This window comes from Mastigoproctus giganteus, chromosome 4 (genome assembly GCF_048544385.1).
Source record: "Mastigoproctus giganteus isolate SK-2022 chromosome 4, ASM4854438v1, whole genome shotgun sequence".
Taxonomy (NCBI): Eukaryota; Metazoa; Arthropoda; class Arachnida; order Uropygi; family Thelyphonidae; genus Mastigoproctus; species Mastigoproctus giganteus.
Genome location: NC_143578.1, coordinates 233,315,750 through 233,332,542, shown reverse-complemented (window position 1 = coordinate 233,332,542; position 16,793 = coordinate 233,315,750). Strand labels below are relative to the sequence as shown.

Sequence of the window (16,793 nt, the reverse complement as noted above, 5' to 3'; positions counted from 1 at the left end):
ATAGTCAGATAAGTCCACAATAAATAATAAACTATTGCATGCGACTATACACAAAATTTTTAAAATAAAGTCACTGTTAAAAGAAAACTCTTTATCAACTGAAACTTTAAAAGTAGAGGCAGTGATATATAGGGCATCACAGGAACATAAGATAGGAGGGTCCCATATGTCTAAACTACACAAAGTTTAAGACAAGGGATGGATGGATAGCTGATCAAATGGAAGGAGAGGCATGGTATTGTTTACAACACTTCATGGAGAAAAACAAGATTCCACTGGTTCTGCAGCTAACAAGTGGTTGAAAACTTCTTGGCAAACTGTGTTAAGCACTAATCCTGAAGACATTTTTAACACAGATGAAACAGGGTTATACTAAAGGGCCTGATTAGCTGTTGGTTGCACAGGAGTCATTTTGATCCCCCACTATTTTTCACTGACTATCCCTGACCATTGCATGATTTTTAAAAATGCCTGTATCTGCAGGAAAGAAGATCAAAGATAGGATTATGGCTCTTTTAACATGAAACACAACAGGAACATTTAAGATGAAGGCGTTAGTTATAGGCAAGAGTAAACTGCCTAGATGTTTTAGAGAAGCAAAACAGCTACCTGTTGAATATTCCAGTGCTTGGATGGCAGCTCTATTTGAAGATTATCTTTACAAATGGGATTTGCAATTAGGTAAGAGGGAAAAAAAAAAAAAAAAAAAACAGCGCTGGTTTTGGGCAACTGTACAATTAGTTTTTCTACCTTTGAATATCGCATCACTGATTCTCTTAACCAGGGAATAATAAAAACCTTTAACTATTTATAGATTGGACATGAGATAATGAATCATCCAGTCTATAGATGTTGGTTTAGGAACATCATCTGATATCATAAAGTAGATAAAAACTGTTCTAGATGCACTTCATATGATAATGAGTGCCTGGAATGAAGTTTCTGAAACGTGCATTAGCAACTGTTTCAAAAAATCTGGATTAATTATTCATGATGGTCAACTAAGTCACAATACTGATCAAGTTCAACAGAGTGAAGGCATGGGCAAAAGGGAGTTTAATGACTTGATGGCCATAGATGGTAATCTACAAGTTACTAGGCTTCACTACAACACCCTTTTTAACACCTTTTTGTTTTTTCTGGCACGGCTCGCAAAGGTGAATGTACAGTTCAATGTCATGACGAGTAATGTTCTTGTACTTGTGTGAGATTTCTTTCAACATTCTGTCATGTCCTCCATAGCCAATGGCCAAATGAGCTTCATGAAGTACATTAAATAACTCAGAATTTGTGATGTAAAACTGGATTTTATTGACGCCTTCTTTAACAGGATAAGTCAACTTACTTTTGTTTTCTACGACCATCATATCACAGCGATTCAGCAGCCAAAAGTCCCGTGGTCTCTTCTTAGTATGTATGGTAGGTAGTTTCGATTAAAAAAAAAAAAAAAAAAAAAAAAAAAACCGAAGTTTTTAGCATTGGCTCGAACTTTAGATAGTTCTTCGTAGAATCGTTGTTGCATGTCAATATGCCGTGATTTCTGCCCATACAATGTAGCTTGCTCAGCCATTTTTTGTGCAGCAGGGCCAAATTGAAATCACTTTTTCTTACAGCCAAACAAAGCCAACAGTGCAAATGGTGGAAGTGCTCTGGCTCTCTGTTTGAGGCAAGCGTCGAAAGTCACGTAACTCGCCTTGTGACACTGAATGTCACTGCCGGGAGTATTTTATACTTTACATTCACCTTTGTGAGCCGTGCCAGAAAAAGCAAAAAGGTGTTGTAGTGAAGCCTACGATTTTTTCCGAGTTCAATTCCCGTTGTCAGGCCGATCTCATTGATTTTCAGTCACATCCTGACAGGGAATACAAGTTTATAATGGTATACCAAGATCATCTCACTAAGTTTGTGGTTCTCAAGGCTCTGACATCAAAGACAGCGGAAGAAGTGGCATATAACCTCATGGACATATTTGCGTTGCTTGGAGCACCGTCGATTCTACAATCCGACAATGGCAGAGAATTTTCTAATAATGTGGTGAGAAGTCTAAAGGAGTACTGGCCGACATTGAAGATCGTCAATGGCAAGCCTCACCACTCACAAAGCCAAGGAAGCCAAGGTGTTGACTTTGAGGGTGCATTTGACAAAGTTTGGTGGGAGAGTGCACTGGAGTGTCTCCGGTTAGCCAACTGCTCCTCACAACTCTACTGGCTAACTAGAAACTACTTTTCTGAAAGGTCAGTTATGGTGAAAACAAAGCATCAGCACGTCACCAGACCAGTCTTTAGGGGCTGCCCCCAAGGATCTGTCCTAGGCCCCCTGATCTGGAATGTAGTTTTACAAGATTGGCTAAGCAGATCATTTGAACGCACCAAGGTCATTGCATTTGCTGATGACCTTACCACTGTTGTCTCCGGACACTCAAGACTTGCTCTGGAAAATACTGCTAACCTAGTACTAACTAACCTTACCAACTGGGCCAAGATTAACAAACTGCACATCAATCCTCACAAGACAAATATGATGATTTTTAAAACTAAACTGGATCTTCGGCGGCCCCCTCAGGTCAAGATAGATGGAATACGGCTCCCCCTGGTGACACAGACCAGGGTCCTTGGGGTCGTTATTGATCACCGGCTATCCTTCTTACCACACTTGCAACATTTATATGCCAAAATCAGAAAATTCTCTGCCTCAATTATCAGAATCTCCCGAAGCGACTGGGGTCTCTCTAAGCGTACCTTACAGTTATATTATAAAGCTGTTTTCTTACCTATCGCCACGTATGCTGCAGGAGCATGGTTTCACAGAGCGACCAATTGCAAAATCAAACCGAAGCTTAACTCCATCCAGAGAAGCATTATTCTTGCTACCCATCGTGCTTGTAGAATTGTGTCAACTGCAGCATTGCAAGTAATATCTGGAAACATCCCCCTGGATCTATTCCTTATCTATAGAGGACTTGCCTACCGCCTGAAGAAAAGAATCCCAACTGAAATACTGGATATTGAACTCAACCTGGACAGTGATACCAAACAGGAAAGAGCTTGTTGCTATAACGAGCTAATCGATTTTTGGCAGACAAGATGGGACACGACCACAAAAGGCGTTGTTACGAAAAAATTTATAACGGATGTCACATTCGCAACCAGCAAAGCGGTCAACAAGTGGTTCTCAATCAGCATGGAAACATCCTTTCTGGTCACTGGACATGGATCTCTCAACCAGAAACTCCACCAACTAGGTCTACTAAATACTGACCTCTGTTTCTGTGGGTCTGTCGAGAGTTGGGAACATCTACTCTTTGAATGTACTATCTACGAGGACCATAGACAACAACTCCAGGCAGCAATTTTGGGATTTTCTCCTGACCGAGTAGAACTCCTTGTCCATTCCAAAAGGAACTTAGGTGCACTACAGCACTTTGCGGCAGAGGTATTCAAGCGTAGAAGGAGGATCATCCTAGAAGCTTCTGCAATTCAATAACTAGTTATTTATTTTTATTATTTTTTACTCTCTCTCTTCTTCTCATAATCTGCTAGCACTAGTAGCCCTAGCACTCTCCTGATAGCCTTTTCCTATCCACCCCGTGTGGAATAATTATTTAAAAAAAAAAAATAAATAAAAAAAAATAAAAATATCCCTCTTTCTTTTCTTTCTTTATTTTTTATTTATTTGTTATTTTTTTCCCTTTAACATCATTCTGCTTGCTGACATCCTGGCTCTATTCCTTTCCTTGACCAGGTTGTGGGATTTAAATCTTTTTTTTTTTTTTTTTTTTCCGCGTTCTGACCTGGGCTGGGGCTCCCCAGACCAGGAAAGCTCCTCTCTCACACTAATTTTTTTTTTTTTTTTTTTAATTATTATTATTTATTTATTTATTTATTATTTATTTGTTTGCGTTGTTGTTCTAGCTATCCATCCTGGATTGGGACACTTCCCTGGGCCGGAACAGTCCTTCTCCTCTTTACTCCTTCCCTCTCTTCATCTTATACAAGTTTTTCTTTCTTCCCTGGGAACTCTTTCCCCAGGGAGGAGGGCGTGCAGATAGTAGGGGAGGCCTTGCCCTTCTTCTGCTAGGGACGAGTACCTGGAGGAATCGTCCAGGTGATCACTCCTTTCAGCAGGTCCAATAGGCCAAAACACATCACGCTACAGAACACACACACATAAGCTCACAAACACAGTTTTTCTTTCCTATCACTTTCTCCCGTGCGGGATGAAAAGCTTTTTCTTTTGCTCTCTCCCCTTCCTTTTTATCTATCTTCATCCAATCTGGGATATTCCTGTGTGGATTTGGTTTGAAAAAAAAAAAAAAAAATATATTTATTTTTATAAGACACACACCGGCCTTACCTTTACAGAGTCTATAAAAACTGAACAGAGCAACGAGGCGGAGATGAACTTCTGTTCTAGGAGCCGCCCATACAAAAACACAAAAATAAAAAAAATAAATAAATAAATAAAAAAATAAAAAAGCCAAGGAAGTGTCGAAAGAGCTAATCAGGACATTGAAAATATGCTGTGCACGTGGATGCAAGATGGAAAAAACTGACTGATGGAGTGAAGGACTATGTTTCGTGCAACTTATGAAGAACAGGGCATTTCATTCTGGGATTAAGAGAACACCATATGAAGCTCTCTTTGGCTGCAAAGCTAAAGTGGGTCTCACAATGTCTTCCTTACCCCAAGATGTTTTACAAGACATACAGACTGAGGAGCAACTGGAAAATGTTCAAACAATACAAGAAGAAACAGATCACCCTATCCAAGAGAAAGAGTCTATTGCACAAAACACGGACGAGACTGTAGTCAACGATGGAAGAAATGAAAGTGGTGATGAATACATGTCTACCGAAGAGGCTTCCGGTTCTGCTACCTGCTGCATCTGTTTGAAGGAAACCAGTGGTGCCCATACGTGCAGAAACTGTCACCGAAACGTTCATGCTGCCTGTGGACATGAGACTAAAGACGATGGAAGTGAGAAAATAGAAGGCTATGATGTTAATATTTTGTGTACTCTTTGCTTCAATATTGAGAATGCTGTCGAAGGTAAAATTCAATCTGGAAATACAGGCCAAAAAAATGAAAATGGATTCCGACAAAAAATTTCCTCCTGCACCTTTGGTGGCTACTGTGCGAGTTCCTATCCCAGACGCCGACAAGGGACAGGATGACTCACACAATCTGCTGGCGGTTGTTATTAGCGTGACAGACGATGGTTTTTACCGACTTGGAACTGCTGAAGGAATTTTAAACTAACTCTATACCAGATCACAATTCACTTTATGTCCTAAGGACTTACTGAGAGTTGGAGATGTTCCTGACCACGAAATAGCTCTCCAGGCAACTGCTTACGCTCAGTCCACGGGTAGTGGCCAAGGGTTTGTGAGGTGTACTTGCAAGACCAAGTGCCGAAATTTGAGTTGCTTTTGTATGAAAAAGGCAGTTAAATGCAATTCAAAATGCCATTCTAGTCTACCTTGTAGCAACAAATAGTTCAGCACTGGCCTTTTTCTCTTTCTGTAGAAAAATCCCATATCTTACATTTTCACATGCATCTTTTCAATAAAAGCCTTTTTCATACTTTGCCGAAATAGTATTTGTCATTCTATATAATGCCTAGGTATTCTATACAATGCCTAGGGAAAGTATGTAAGATATTAAAATAAAACAGACATTTCATACTATGCCTAAAAACGTAAGGCATTGTATAGAATGCCTGCTTTTCACACTTTGCCGGTAACATATATACTAATTAAACTATATATATAAGTAAGCATAAATTTATTTTCATTTCACTAACATGTGGATAATATTCTTCCAATTTTCACATATTATTTAACTTTGTACTTTATACCTTTATTTTTATAGTCTGTGGATAATATTCCTCCAATTTTTGCTTATAAGAATCAAAATTCAATTTACAGACGTGATCGTATTAACCAGCATTTATTGTTTGTTCTACACTGTTTAAGATGCTGATCATGACATTCAAGTAATTTCTGTGACTTGCAAAATCACTACAAACCAACTAATGCACCTGCATTATATGATATCCACTTCTTTTCTTTTTATTCTATTCTAATCACAAAGATTATTAATTTGCCAAAGGACGAAGAACATATACTAATCCATATCCATGACAATTATAAATACTTCGCCACTTTTGCACAGGATGTCTTCAACAGACAAAGAACATTAAGGAGCCACAAAGACCAATAACTATTAAACCACAAAGACCAATAACTTGAGACAGATTCTGGGCACCCCTCTCCAGTAGCATCAACAGCCAAACTCATCGAAGCTCCACTGAACTGAAATTCACTTCCTTCATCCAAGTTCCATGGGACCTGATCCCATGCAAGACTCCAAACCCAGACATTGGAGACACCAGCAGCTTCTCTGCCAATCAAACCGAGCACTCTAGCCTGGTTTTCTGTTACTCTCCACCCTGGCAAGGGGGAGGACGGGTTCCTGTCTCCTCCCCCTTCTTCCGCATGGGCCTGCCTCATTGACTCTCTGAGGTCGCCATCCCTATCGTTCCCATACCTGTCTTTCCCCCCCAGCCTTCAGTCTCCCCCCACTCTGCCTAACTTGCAGTGTACACCGCACACAACTTATCAATCAATAACGTCCAAATTTAAACTGCACTTACATAAACATCTCTCGTCCTTTTATATTCTAGCATTAACCCCCGCCCTTTTCCGCATAGGCCCTCGCCACTGAAATCTTCAGAAACTAGGTGGCAGGGCCTGCCAGAGTACAAAAAATCTATTGGGTACATGACCTGTCTCCCCACCCTCCGGGGCCAAGTGCGGTAATGGTGGGCCCCAACAGCCAATTGGTCAGAACAACAACGGTACACAACACTACACATCTGTCTACTCCCCACACTTTTTAAATCTCTGGCCTTCACAGAGTTCTGTGCTACACAAACAGAGTACACAACACGGAGATGGGGAAAACCCCTGGTGCCGTCAGACAACTAAAACAATTTGCTTTTCTTTTCATATGAATTATAAGAACTTTTGTCAAAAAACAGAACCACTTATGGCAGTGGTTCAGTTATTCGACACAAGTTCTTATTGTTTTGTTTGTTGTTGTTAGTTATTTGGTTTTTAGGAGCATTAGCAACTAAGGCCACATTTCTTCGGGGATATGCGGTGGTCATTCCCTGACCTTTCCGCATCCTCTGTATTTGGTGGTCACGGGCTCGAACCACACACTGCTGTTCCTGCCCACCTGGCTACGGAGGCGCCACAAGTTCTTATATTATATTCATAAAAACAACTATTTATGACAGTTTTAAACAACTTACAAACCTTTTCTGGTGCGGGTGATGACACAGGAGTTTTTAATTCAAAAATTTTTGCCACTCTGACTGGAGAAGGTGTTGCAAGACTGGAAATAGGTGGTCTTCTCAGAAGTTTCTGGAAATAATTATTCAGTCATACAAGTGTACAGTTTAATTAAATTTTTTTTTTCTTTCATGTTTTTAATGCTTATGAAAAATGAACAGAGAAATTTTATTTCTTTCAAAAATTAGTGAATGTGCTTACAGTCAGTCTTCGTATAACACGAGTTTACACTACACGAATTTCATCATATACGATTTATAAATAGGGGAACGATACTGTATATAACACAAACCGAATTCGCTTATGCATGATTCGCCTTTGTGTTTACAATGGCAGTCGAATGCCGAATCACCCCAACACGATAGGAATGAAGAGAAGTTTCTGAAATGCATTTATGTTTATATCAGTGAAGGGTTTGTTATTTTTGTTATTTGGTTTTTTTAGGAGCATTAGCAACTAAGGCCATATTGCTCCGGGATATGCAGTGGTCGTTCCCTGACCTTTCCGCATCCTCCGTATTTGGTGGTGACAGGCTCGAACCCCGGTCTAATCAAGAAGCGTGTGCTACACACTGCTGCTCCTTCCCACCTGGCTACGGAGGCGCCGTCAGTGAAGGGGAAACACATTTCATCATAATAACGTAAAAACACACAATTCCAGCAATCGGTATTATCGCAAATGCAATTAGATCAAGTTTACTACCTGTTTATAACAGATTCCACTAGCCAAAACGCAACTGGAAATTGTTTTTATTGTTTTATGGTAGTGACCACCAGCAAACTTATTTTGACAAGTTTGTAATAAATTCATTGCACACGACGCATGCAATAAACTAATCGCAAACGACCTTCATATGTGTGACCTAATACAGTCACATGAAACAAAAAAAAAAAAAAAAAAAAAAAAACACCCTCTGAGATTTTAAGTGAAAAAAAAAAAAAAAAAAAAAACACAACACTGACATTACAATATTTATGTTAGAATTACTAATCAAATTATTTATTAAATATTTTTTGGCCCTGGGGAAATTTTTTTCTGAAACTACCTTAGCTTGTTTGTTATTTGGTTTTTAGGAGCATTGGCAACTAAGGCCATATTGTTCCAGGGATATGCGGTGGTCATTCCCTGACCTTTCCGCATCCTCTGTATTTGGTGGTCACGGGCTCGAACCCCGGTCTAATCAAGAAGCGTGTGCTACCCACTGCTGCTCCTGACTACGGAGGCGCCTCTACCTTAGCAGTCAATGTGTTAATATTGGTTTCTTGCCTCTAGCCCAGAAAATACAGATGACTCCTCACACATCTGCTTTGTCTATGTGAGTGACCATTTTCTAATGCATTGCTACATTTGAAAGGAAATTAGTTAGATCAGTTTTATCTAATTTCTTACATGGCGTTCTATAAATTTTCAAAGTTACATTTCTGTATTCGATCTAATTTTTTCAATTAAAAAAGTTAATAACCTTACTTTATGATTTTTCCCTTTACTAACTTCATAATTCTTAAAGTGATTTTTCAACAAGGTACAGTTGAACTTGGTTATAACGAGCATCAAGGACCGAAAAAATTTCCTTGTTATAACTGTTACTCGCTATATTAGTGATGAGTTAAATCTGCCTTTTTTTTTTTTTTTTTTAAATTCTTAATAGCATTAGCATTAGTAGAGGCATTTGATGCAAGAAAGCAAGCTTATGCAGCATCAGCCAAAAAAAAAAAAAAAAAAAAAAAAAACACTTCCACTTCACCCCTCTGTTCGTTCGAAATACCTGTCCAGCTGAGCCTTAAACTTATTTAGGCTATCAACTTCCACGACAAGGGAAGTCTGTTCCACCAACCAACCACCCGCTGGCTAAAGGCAAATTTCCACACGTCTATCCTACATCTGTCTTTCCTCAATTTGAATTTATGCCCTCTCAGGTGATTATTCTGAGCGAGAGGAAGAATCCCATCAGCATTGAGCATGCTCAAACCATTCAAGGCTTTATACACCTCTATCAGATCACCTCGCTGGTGCCTAGTCTCCAGACACTGTAATTTGCAAAACTTAAGCCTTTCTTCGTAAGAGCACCCTTTGTTCCATTCACTATAAATTTTATAAATTGATCGGTTTATAAATTGATCCAGCCAACCGTTGTTACATACAAATAGTCGCATCCAAATTGTTGAAGTGAAACTTCTTTCGGCACGCTCCAAGCAGTTTTCAGATGGGAGTAACTTGTGTTCGTGGATTGACAAAAAAATGCAATGATTACCATAAGTAAAAGCATTACAGTCACTCTGAGGAGCTCCGGTTCTCGTACGATAAAATAGCTTGATAAAAAGATAGATTTAAAAAAAAAAAAAAATTATAGAGAAAAAATAATATTAGTATTACCTACATATTATTTATATTATTTGAAAACGAAATTTTCATATTTTGGATATAACTTCGCAACTGTGATGGCATGTTGCATTACCAGGGTACCTGTCCGCCCACTGATGATGAAGCCCAATAGCTTCGAAACGATCGTCTGGGTGGTGGTATCCTCTGAAAATAAATAACAGTAGTCTTCTCTACTAGAGAAGCGTTATTTATTTGAAGTAATGCAATACCGCTATCTCGTTGTGAAGGCAACCACAATATGAGATACAATTAAAACAATGCCTTCTACACTACTTACGTAGTTCAAATTTATGGGTTAACTATGGTGTATTTACACTGATACTATATAATTATTTATATTAATATGCTTATATCCGGTTTATAAATTGATCCAGCCAACCATTGTTACATACAAATAGTCGCATCCAAATTGTTGAAGTGAAACTTCTTTAGGCACGCTCCAAGCAGTTTTCAGATGGGAGTAACTTGTGTTAGTGGATTGACAAAAAAATGCAATGATTACCATAAGTAAAAGCATTACAGTCACTCTGAGGAGCTCCGGTTCTCGTACGATCAATGTGTAGCTGACATTTTTGCCTTCTTTTTTTTGTTGTTAACATGTGGAAAATATTCTTCTGATTTTCACGTATAATTTAATTTTGTTAATTGGTAAGTTAATCAAGTGTAAATCTGTGCTTTATATCTTTACTTTCATAGCCTATGGATAATATTCCTCCTATTTTCGCTCATTAGAATCTCCGTTAATAGAAGTAAAATTCAGTTCATAAACGTGATCACAATGAGCGGCGCTTACTACATATTGTATAGTGAATGTTATTTGTTATGGAATGTCCTTCGTAAAGTGGTTTCATCGTACAGTGAACCAATAGTACAGCGGGGCTACATTGTAAGGCGTATAAGCTCCCCCCCCCCACCAAAGTTGCACTGTACCACTCCAGACTCCATATCAGGCAGGAGTGATGCATGACTCAATAAGTACACCCTACTGATTGCATCATACTAATTCTTTCTTCATTCTCAAACCGGATTTAATAAAAAATTTATAATTCAACATGTGGCAGACTGATGGTGAGCATTATAAGGCATACAGAGCATATATACATGTAATGCGACACCGAAACACCTCCACTGAGTACAAAGGAGATATCTAAGCCATTTCAACAGCAGAAGAAATTACAGCGTGCAATGCAGTTGAACGAAGAATCCAGAGAAGGTCCATCCACATCTTTAGAGCCTTACATTTCCCCAGAAATGTTAGAAGTGAATTTGGAAAAAGGAGTAATGGAAGTTGATACTGCAAATGAAAACTATGAAGAGTCCTCAAAGCCCAGTCCTAAATGGAAGGCGAATAAGCCAAAACCGACTTCCAGAAGTACCCCATCAAATCGTTCAACATGTAATACACAGCCGGAGCAGCAACAGTATTTTAAGAAACACCAAAGCATTTGTGCACAGTTTACTCGTACATTTCTGGATAATGATTTTGGTTCAGACTGTTCCGCGTGTGATCAACTTTGGTTCTAGAATGATGCGAAGATTGTAGCAGCTCAAGATGACACTCTTCGTCTTCTAAGAGCATTTCCAAATGAGGATGTAAGTCAAATGATGGCCTGTAACAGCTGTCATGGCTCTCTCAAGAACAAAATGATTCCAACTCTATCGAAGTTAAATGGTTTTAAACATCATCCAATGCCACAGCACTTTCCGAAACTAGATTTTGTAACGGAACATCTTATATCTCCGAGGCTCCCATTCATGCAGATTTGTCACCTGCAGCATTCATACGGTCAATACCTGGATCCTCGGTCAAGTGATAAATGCTCGCCACACTCAATTTTTTTTAGCAAATTTTTCCACTTGGGCCTTTAAAATCAGGCTGTCTACTGAAAATCTAGCACTTCTTTTTGTAGTGAACCATTGAAGCAATGCTTCATTGATGCTTGTAACCTTGCACTTTCAAAATTTTTTTTTTTTTTTTTATATATATATATCAATTATGTTCTTTTCCAGTGCCGATATGTAAACATGTTTATTCTTCCACAATGTCATTACAGGTGAAGAGGACAAAAACACTTTTTACACACCTCAACATTTTTTAACCACTTTCTAACTCATGAATAATTGACTTTTTTTTGCAAATCGAACACTTTTTGTTAGTAGACATGTTTCCGAAGGAAGGATTCGTTTCTAAATGATTTTATTTAAAATGACAGTAAAGTGATCTGCATACAAAATTCTTTGAAGTCCCAAAATAAATCTATGGTTCACTGAATACAAGACAATCTATAAATAGGGTAATGCTGTTGTTGTTATATGGTTTTTTTAGGAGCATTAGCAACTAAGGCCACATTGCTCCAGGATATGCGGTGGTCATTCCTTGACCTTTCCGCATCCTCCGTATTTGGCAGTCACGGGCTCGATTCCCGGTCTAATCAAGAAGCATGTGCTATTCACTGCTGCTCCTGCCCACCCGGCTATGGAGGTGCCTTAGGGTAATGCAACAAGCAAAACAGCAATGCATTATTGTATAGCCCCCGTCCCCGAAAGGACAAGGCATAAACCGGCTGCTAATCTGATGCAATGCGGGTGGTCATAAAAGCTAAGTCGCCCTTTTCATTTTTGTCTATTCCAAGAATTGGGTTTTTTCGACCCTGAGCAATTAAGAATGTTTGCATAGTTACCAAAATTTGTACGGTATATCCATGTAGTACCCTCATTACAGCAGTGAATGATTGTATGGAAATATGCACAGATTAAAATTGTTATGGATTTTTGCTCGTTACAGCGATGATCTCGTTATTTCCGTGCTCGCTATAACCAAGTTCGAATGTATATTAAGAAAGATAATTGTGAAATACATGTCGTTAGAAAAAGATTTTTTAAGTTAATAGGTACAGAGCATTGAATGCATGCTTCCAAAAAATACAGAAGTGCAGTTTTTATGCGAGAACTTCCAGTTATCCTACTTATAAAATAAGCAGTTTCTGACAACTGAAAGTGGTACTTTTTCATCAATACTTGTCGAGAGAGAGAGAGAGAGAGAGAGAGAGAGAGAGAGACTGGATTTCCATTCTGACTTGTTTTAACTGTGCACGTCATTTTGGTACCAATTTTTGAAGAGGAATGAAATGAATGCAACAGAACTGCATATGTATTGCATCAGCATGCAATTAATAAAAAAAGTTTCATAATCCCATCCCACTGTAAAAAAAAAAAGAAAAGAGGTGCACAACAATATAAGTAGAGGAGGGAAGGCAGAATAGAAATTAATGCACATTACCAATAACTACCCAATTCCAGTTTTCAATATTTCTTACTGTCACTAAGCATGTGCATTACACAAGTATAGGGTACCACTGCACATCTTTTGGAACATCACATATATTGATATTAATTTTTTAGAGGTGATGGGAAAAGCACAATTTTTTAGACTATCTTATGTACAATAAATTTCTCAATTTACACGCCTTTCACTTATATCCTCTTGGTTCAACACAACCAAGCTATACGTCAATTATAAATGGGGATCCTTTCATTCCTGCTTTAATGTAGTTAGCAACAATGCACATGGTGGCACAGCTGCATGTCAAGCATGGATGGTTGCATGCTATACTGAAACTATGCTTGGCTGCCTTGTGTGAGTGAGGCTATCAGGCATAGCTTGTTTTTATTTCCAGTCTCCAAATCTTACTGCAGTCCAGCTACCTTAGTGTACATCACACAGTTAATTAAACTTTGTGTATTACTGCAACTGATATAGCACTACTGAATTGTGCATGCAACATTCTTCATTTTACTTTAATGTCAATGATCTAGGCCTACAACTTCACTGTTTTTGGTAAGTATAAATTGTTTATTCTGCCAATACTGATAATTAATGGTTAATCCTTAGCTCATTAGCCCATATTGCATAAATGTAGAGTATATTTTACCACAGAATAAAGATAAAGCCAAGCTTGTTTATATCTTATATCTATTTCTTGTTTACATAGCTTATATCTGTTTCTGTTGGTTATTAAAGAATGGGAAAGATGTTAAATAAAGCTAAAGATCAATAGGTGAACATAAACATAAAATAGACATTGCCTTGTTAAAAAAAGTGCAGTGTTTTTGCATGGGCCTTCATTAAAAACTACAGCGAACACGAGAAAAGTAGAACAAGCATTAAGCGAAAACAAAGGACTTAAATCAGCAGCCATGAGCAGTAATACAGAAAGACAAATGATACTGAAACTGAAGAATAGCAATGGTGTTACTCATAAATAGCAGAGAAGCCATAATTCAAATAGCAGAAGACTACTATAGAGAATTATACAAGGAGCGAGGGAATGACGCCAGCAGTGGGGAAGATGGATCGCAAATTAGTAACACATACAACATAACCAATATTCTTGCTGATGAGGTAGAACGTGCGTTAAAGAAAATGAAGGATCAGAAAGCCCCGGGGGAAGATGAAGTTACTGTAGAGTTGTTAAAATTGGGAGGAAGAGACATAACACAAAAACTGGCAAGACTCTTAAAAAATGCATTAGAAAAGGTGTGACACCTAAGGAGTGGAATAATGCAATCATAGTTTTGCTGCATAAGAAAGGAGATAAATCAGAAATTGGAAATTATAGACCAATTAGCTTGTTATCCCATATCTACAAGTTGTTCACAAGGGTCATTACTAACAGATTGGAAAGAATACTTGATGAGAATCAATCGAAAGAGCAAGCTGGCTTTAGGACAGGATTCTCAACTATCGATCACCTCCACGTAATATCACAGCTAATGGAGAAAGAAAAAGAATATAAAACACCATTATGCCTGGCATTTGTCGATTATGAAAAGGCATTTGACTCCATACAGCATAAGGCAATGTTTAGGGCACTAAAAAGACAAGGCACAGATACCCCATATATTATGATTTTGAAGAAAATATATGAGAACGCTACCTCCTTGATTAGACTAAACAAAGACAGTAGCAAATTTAAAATTGAGGAAGGAGTTTGACAAGGAGACACAATATCTCCAAAGTTGTTTACTGCTGCCCTTGAGGAAGCTTTCAGAAGATCAGACTGATCGCAGAAAGGAGTCAATGTGAATGGAGGGTACCTAAACCATTTACGATTTGCAGATGACATTGTGGTCGTAAGCCACGATCCCAAAGAATTAGAGGAAAATCTTAATCAGTTATGCACAGTTAGTAAGGATTTTGGACTAAAGATGAATATGGCTAAAACAAAAGTAATGATGAACAAGTATGCCACAGAAAGGGACAATGATTGAAGGAGCAGTAATTGAAAAGGTGGAGTCATATACTTATCTGGGACAAGTTATTAGCTATAATAATGACAAATGGCTGGAAGTCAAGAGAAGAATAAATTTTTAAAGAAATTTTTAAAAAAAAAATTTTAAAGAAGGATGGATCGCATTCAGGAAATATAGTCACATACTGAGAAGCAATATCCCAGTTTGTCTGAAACATAAAATAATGAACCAATGTATACTCCCCAACACGACTTATGGAAGTGAAACTTGGGCACTCACCAAAAGAATGGAAGAGAAGCTGAGAACTACACAGCGAAGAATGGAACGAATTATTTTGGGAATCAGACTGTTAGATAAGAAGAGAAACACAAGGATTAGGCAGCAAACTCAAGTAAAGGACATTCTTATCAAAACTAAAGAACTAAAATGGTCTTGGGCAAGACACATAGCTCTAAGACATGATGACAGATGGACTAAGAAAATAACAGAATGGTACCCAAGAGGAGCTAGAAGAAAACCTGGAAGACAATGGCAGAGATGGATAGATGAAATTCATGAGTTTGTGGGTAGTAAATGGATGGCCATCACACAAAACAGAAGAAACTGGAAAGTTGCTGTAGAGGCCTTCATCCTGCAGTGGATCGAAAATGGCTGATGATGATGTGCACACAGACTGGATTCATCTAAGTGACAGTCTAACCCAGGAGTGACCAATGGTACATATAGCATGCACAGCCCTTGTCAGTGTTCACAGATAAACCAGACTCTACATTCTACTTTTATTTTCAGAAATTACAATATGGTTTCAATGTGACAGGAACCTATGGTCCATATTTTCCTCTTGTTGGCATTAGTTTAGTGCAGGCAGCTAGAGGCACTAGTGTGCTTTTCATGACATCAATTTTGTACAGACGAATATTTGTTTAGTAAACTTTATTAAATTTATTAAAATTGCTTTTTTCATTATTTCAAATGCTTAGTATAAAATTTCTTTATATAGTTTGGAAATAATAGGTGGCAGCAGGCATGGATCAGTAGGGGTTGAGGAATGATTGACTCCTTTAAAATTTTTTCCATAAAACTAGATACTGTTCCATACTAAGTTGACTTTGCTAAAGAACCTAAAAAATAGCAACATTTTAAAAAATTAATGCTGTTAAGTGTGTCAATCTCTATTTAAAAATCTCTTTAGAATGAATGAAATACTTACAGGAGTTTCACGTTTGCTAAAGCTTCCAAGATTAGGTCTATGCCGTACACTTGCAGGCTAATTGAAAAGAAATTATCTGCTTATGTCATAAAATAACAAAAATTATGACTGGAAGCAAACACAGATGTATTAGTGAAACATAACACAAACTTAGATAATTAAGAAGTGTGAATGTACCGAGAAAAGGGCAAAAACAGCCCTCTACAGTGTCAAAAAACCTCTTAGATTTTGTTAAAACTTTAGAAGATTATACAGGACAAAAATTGACTGTTTCTGTATATAAATCTTGTTTGAATTTTTCAGCTCTTACTGCTCCTGGTATTTATAAAATAATACAAACAACCAATGTCAACAGAAATTTATAGGATGGTAGTAAATTTAAAGATTCAGGACTTTTAAGAACCCCTCATTGTAGCTGTTAAGTATACGATAAAGATGTACAATTGTTTTACCAGCCAGCAGCAAAACATTAAAATAAACCATGAAAGTTTTCATTAAAATACTGTACAAAATAAAAAAGTAAATTATTTATACAGTGGTGGACAAAAAAACTATCATTTGTGAATTTTGCATTTGCGCTGAATTGTTGG

The 16,793-nt window shown here is 37.8% G+C and overlaps 1 protein-coding gene across 2 annotated transcripts in view; it reads right to left on the bottom strand.

Annotated features, from left to right (window-relative positions):
* LOC150087490 (uncharacterized) overlaps positions 1-16,793 on the bottom strand; it is a 259,633-nt gene that overhangs the window by 135,106 nt on the left and 107,734 nt on the right. For both annotated transcript variants that reach the window (XM_090371210.1, XM_090371211.1), the window contains exons 8-9: positions 16,204-16,260; positions 7,323-7,430 (exon numbers count right to left, since the gene is read on the bottom strand). In XM_090371210.1, the coding sequence (XP_090227336.1) occupies positions 7,323-7,430; positions 16,204-16,260 (165 nt within the window). The remainder of the gene's footprint in view (positions 1-7,322; positions 7,431-16,203; positions 16,261-16,793) is intronic.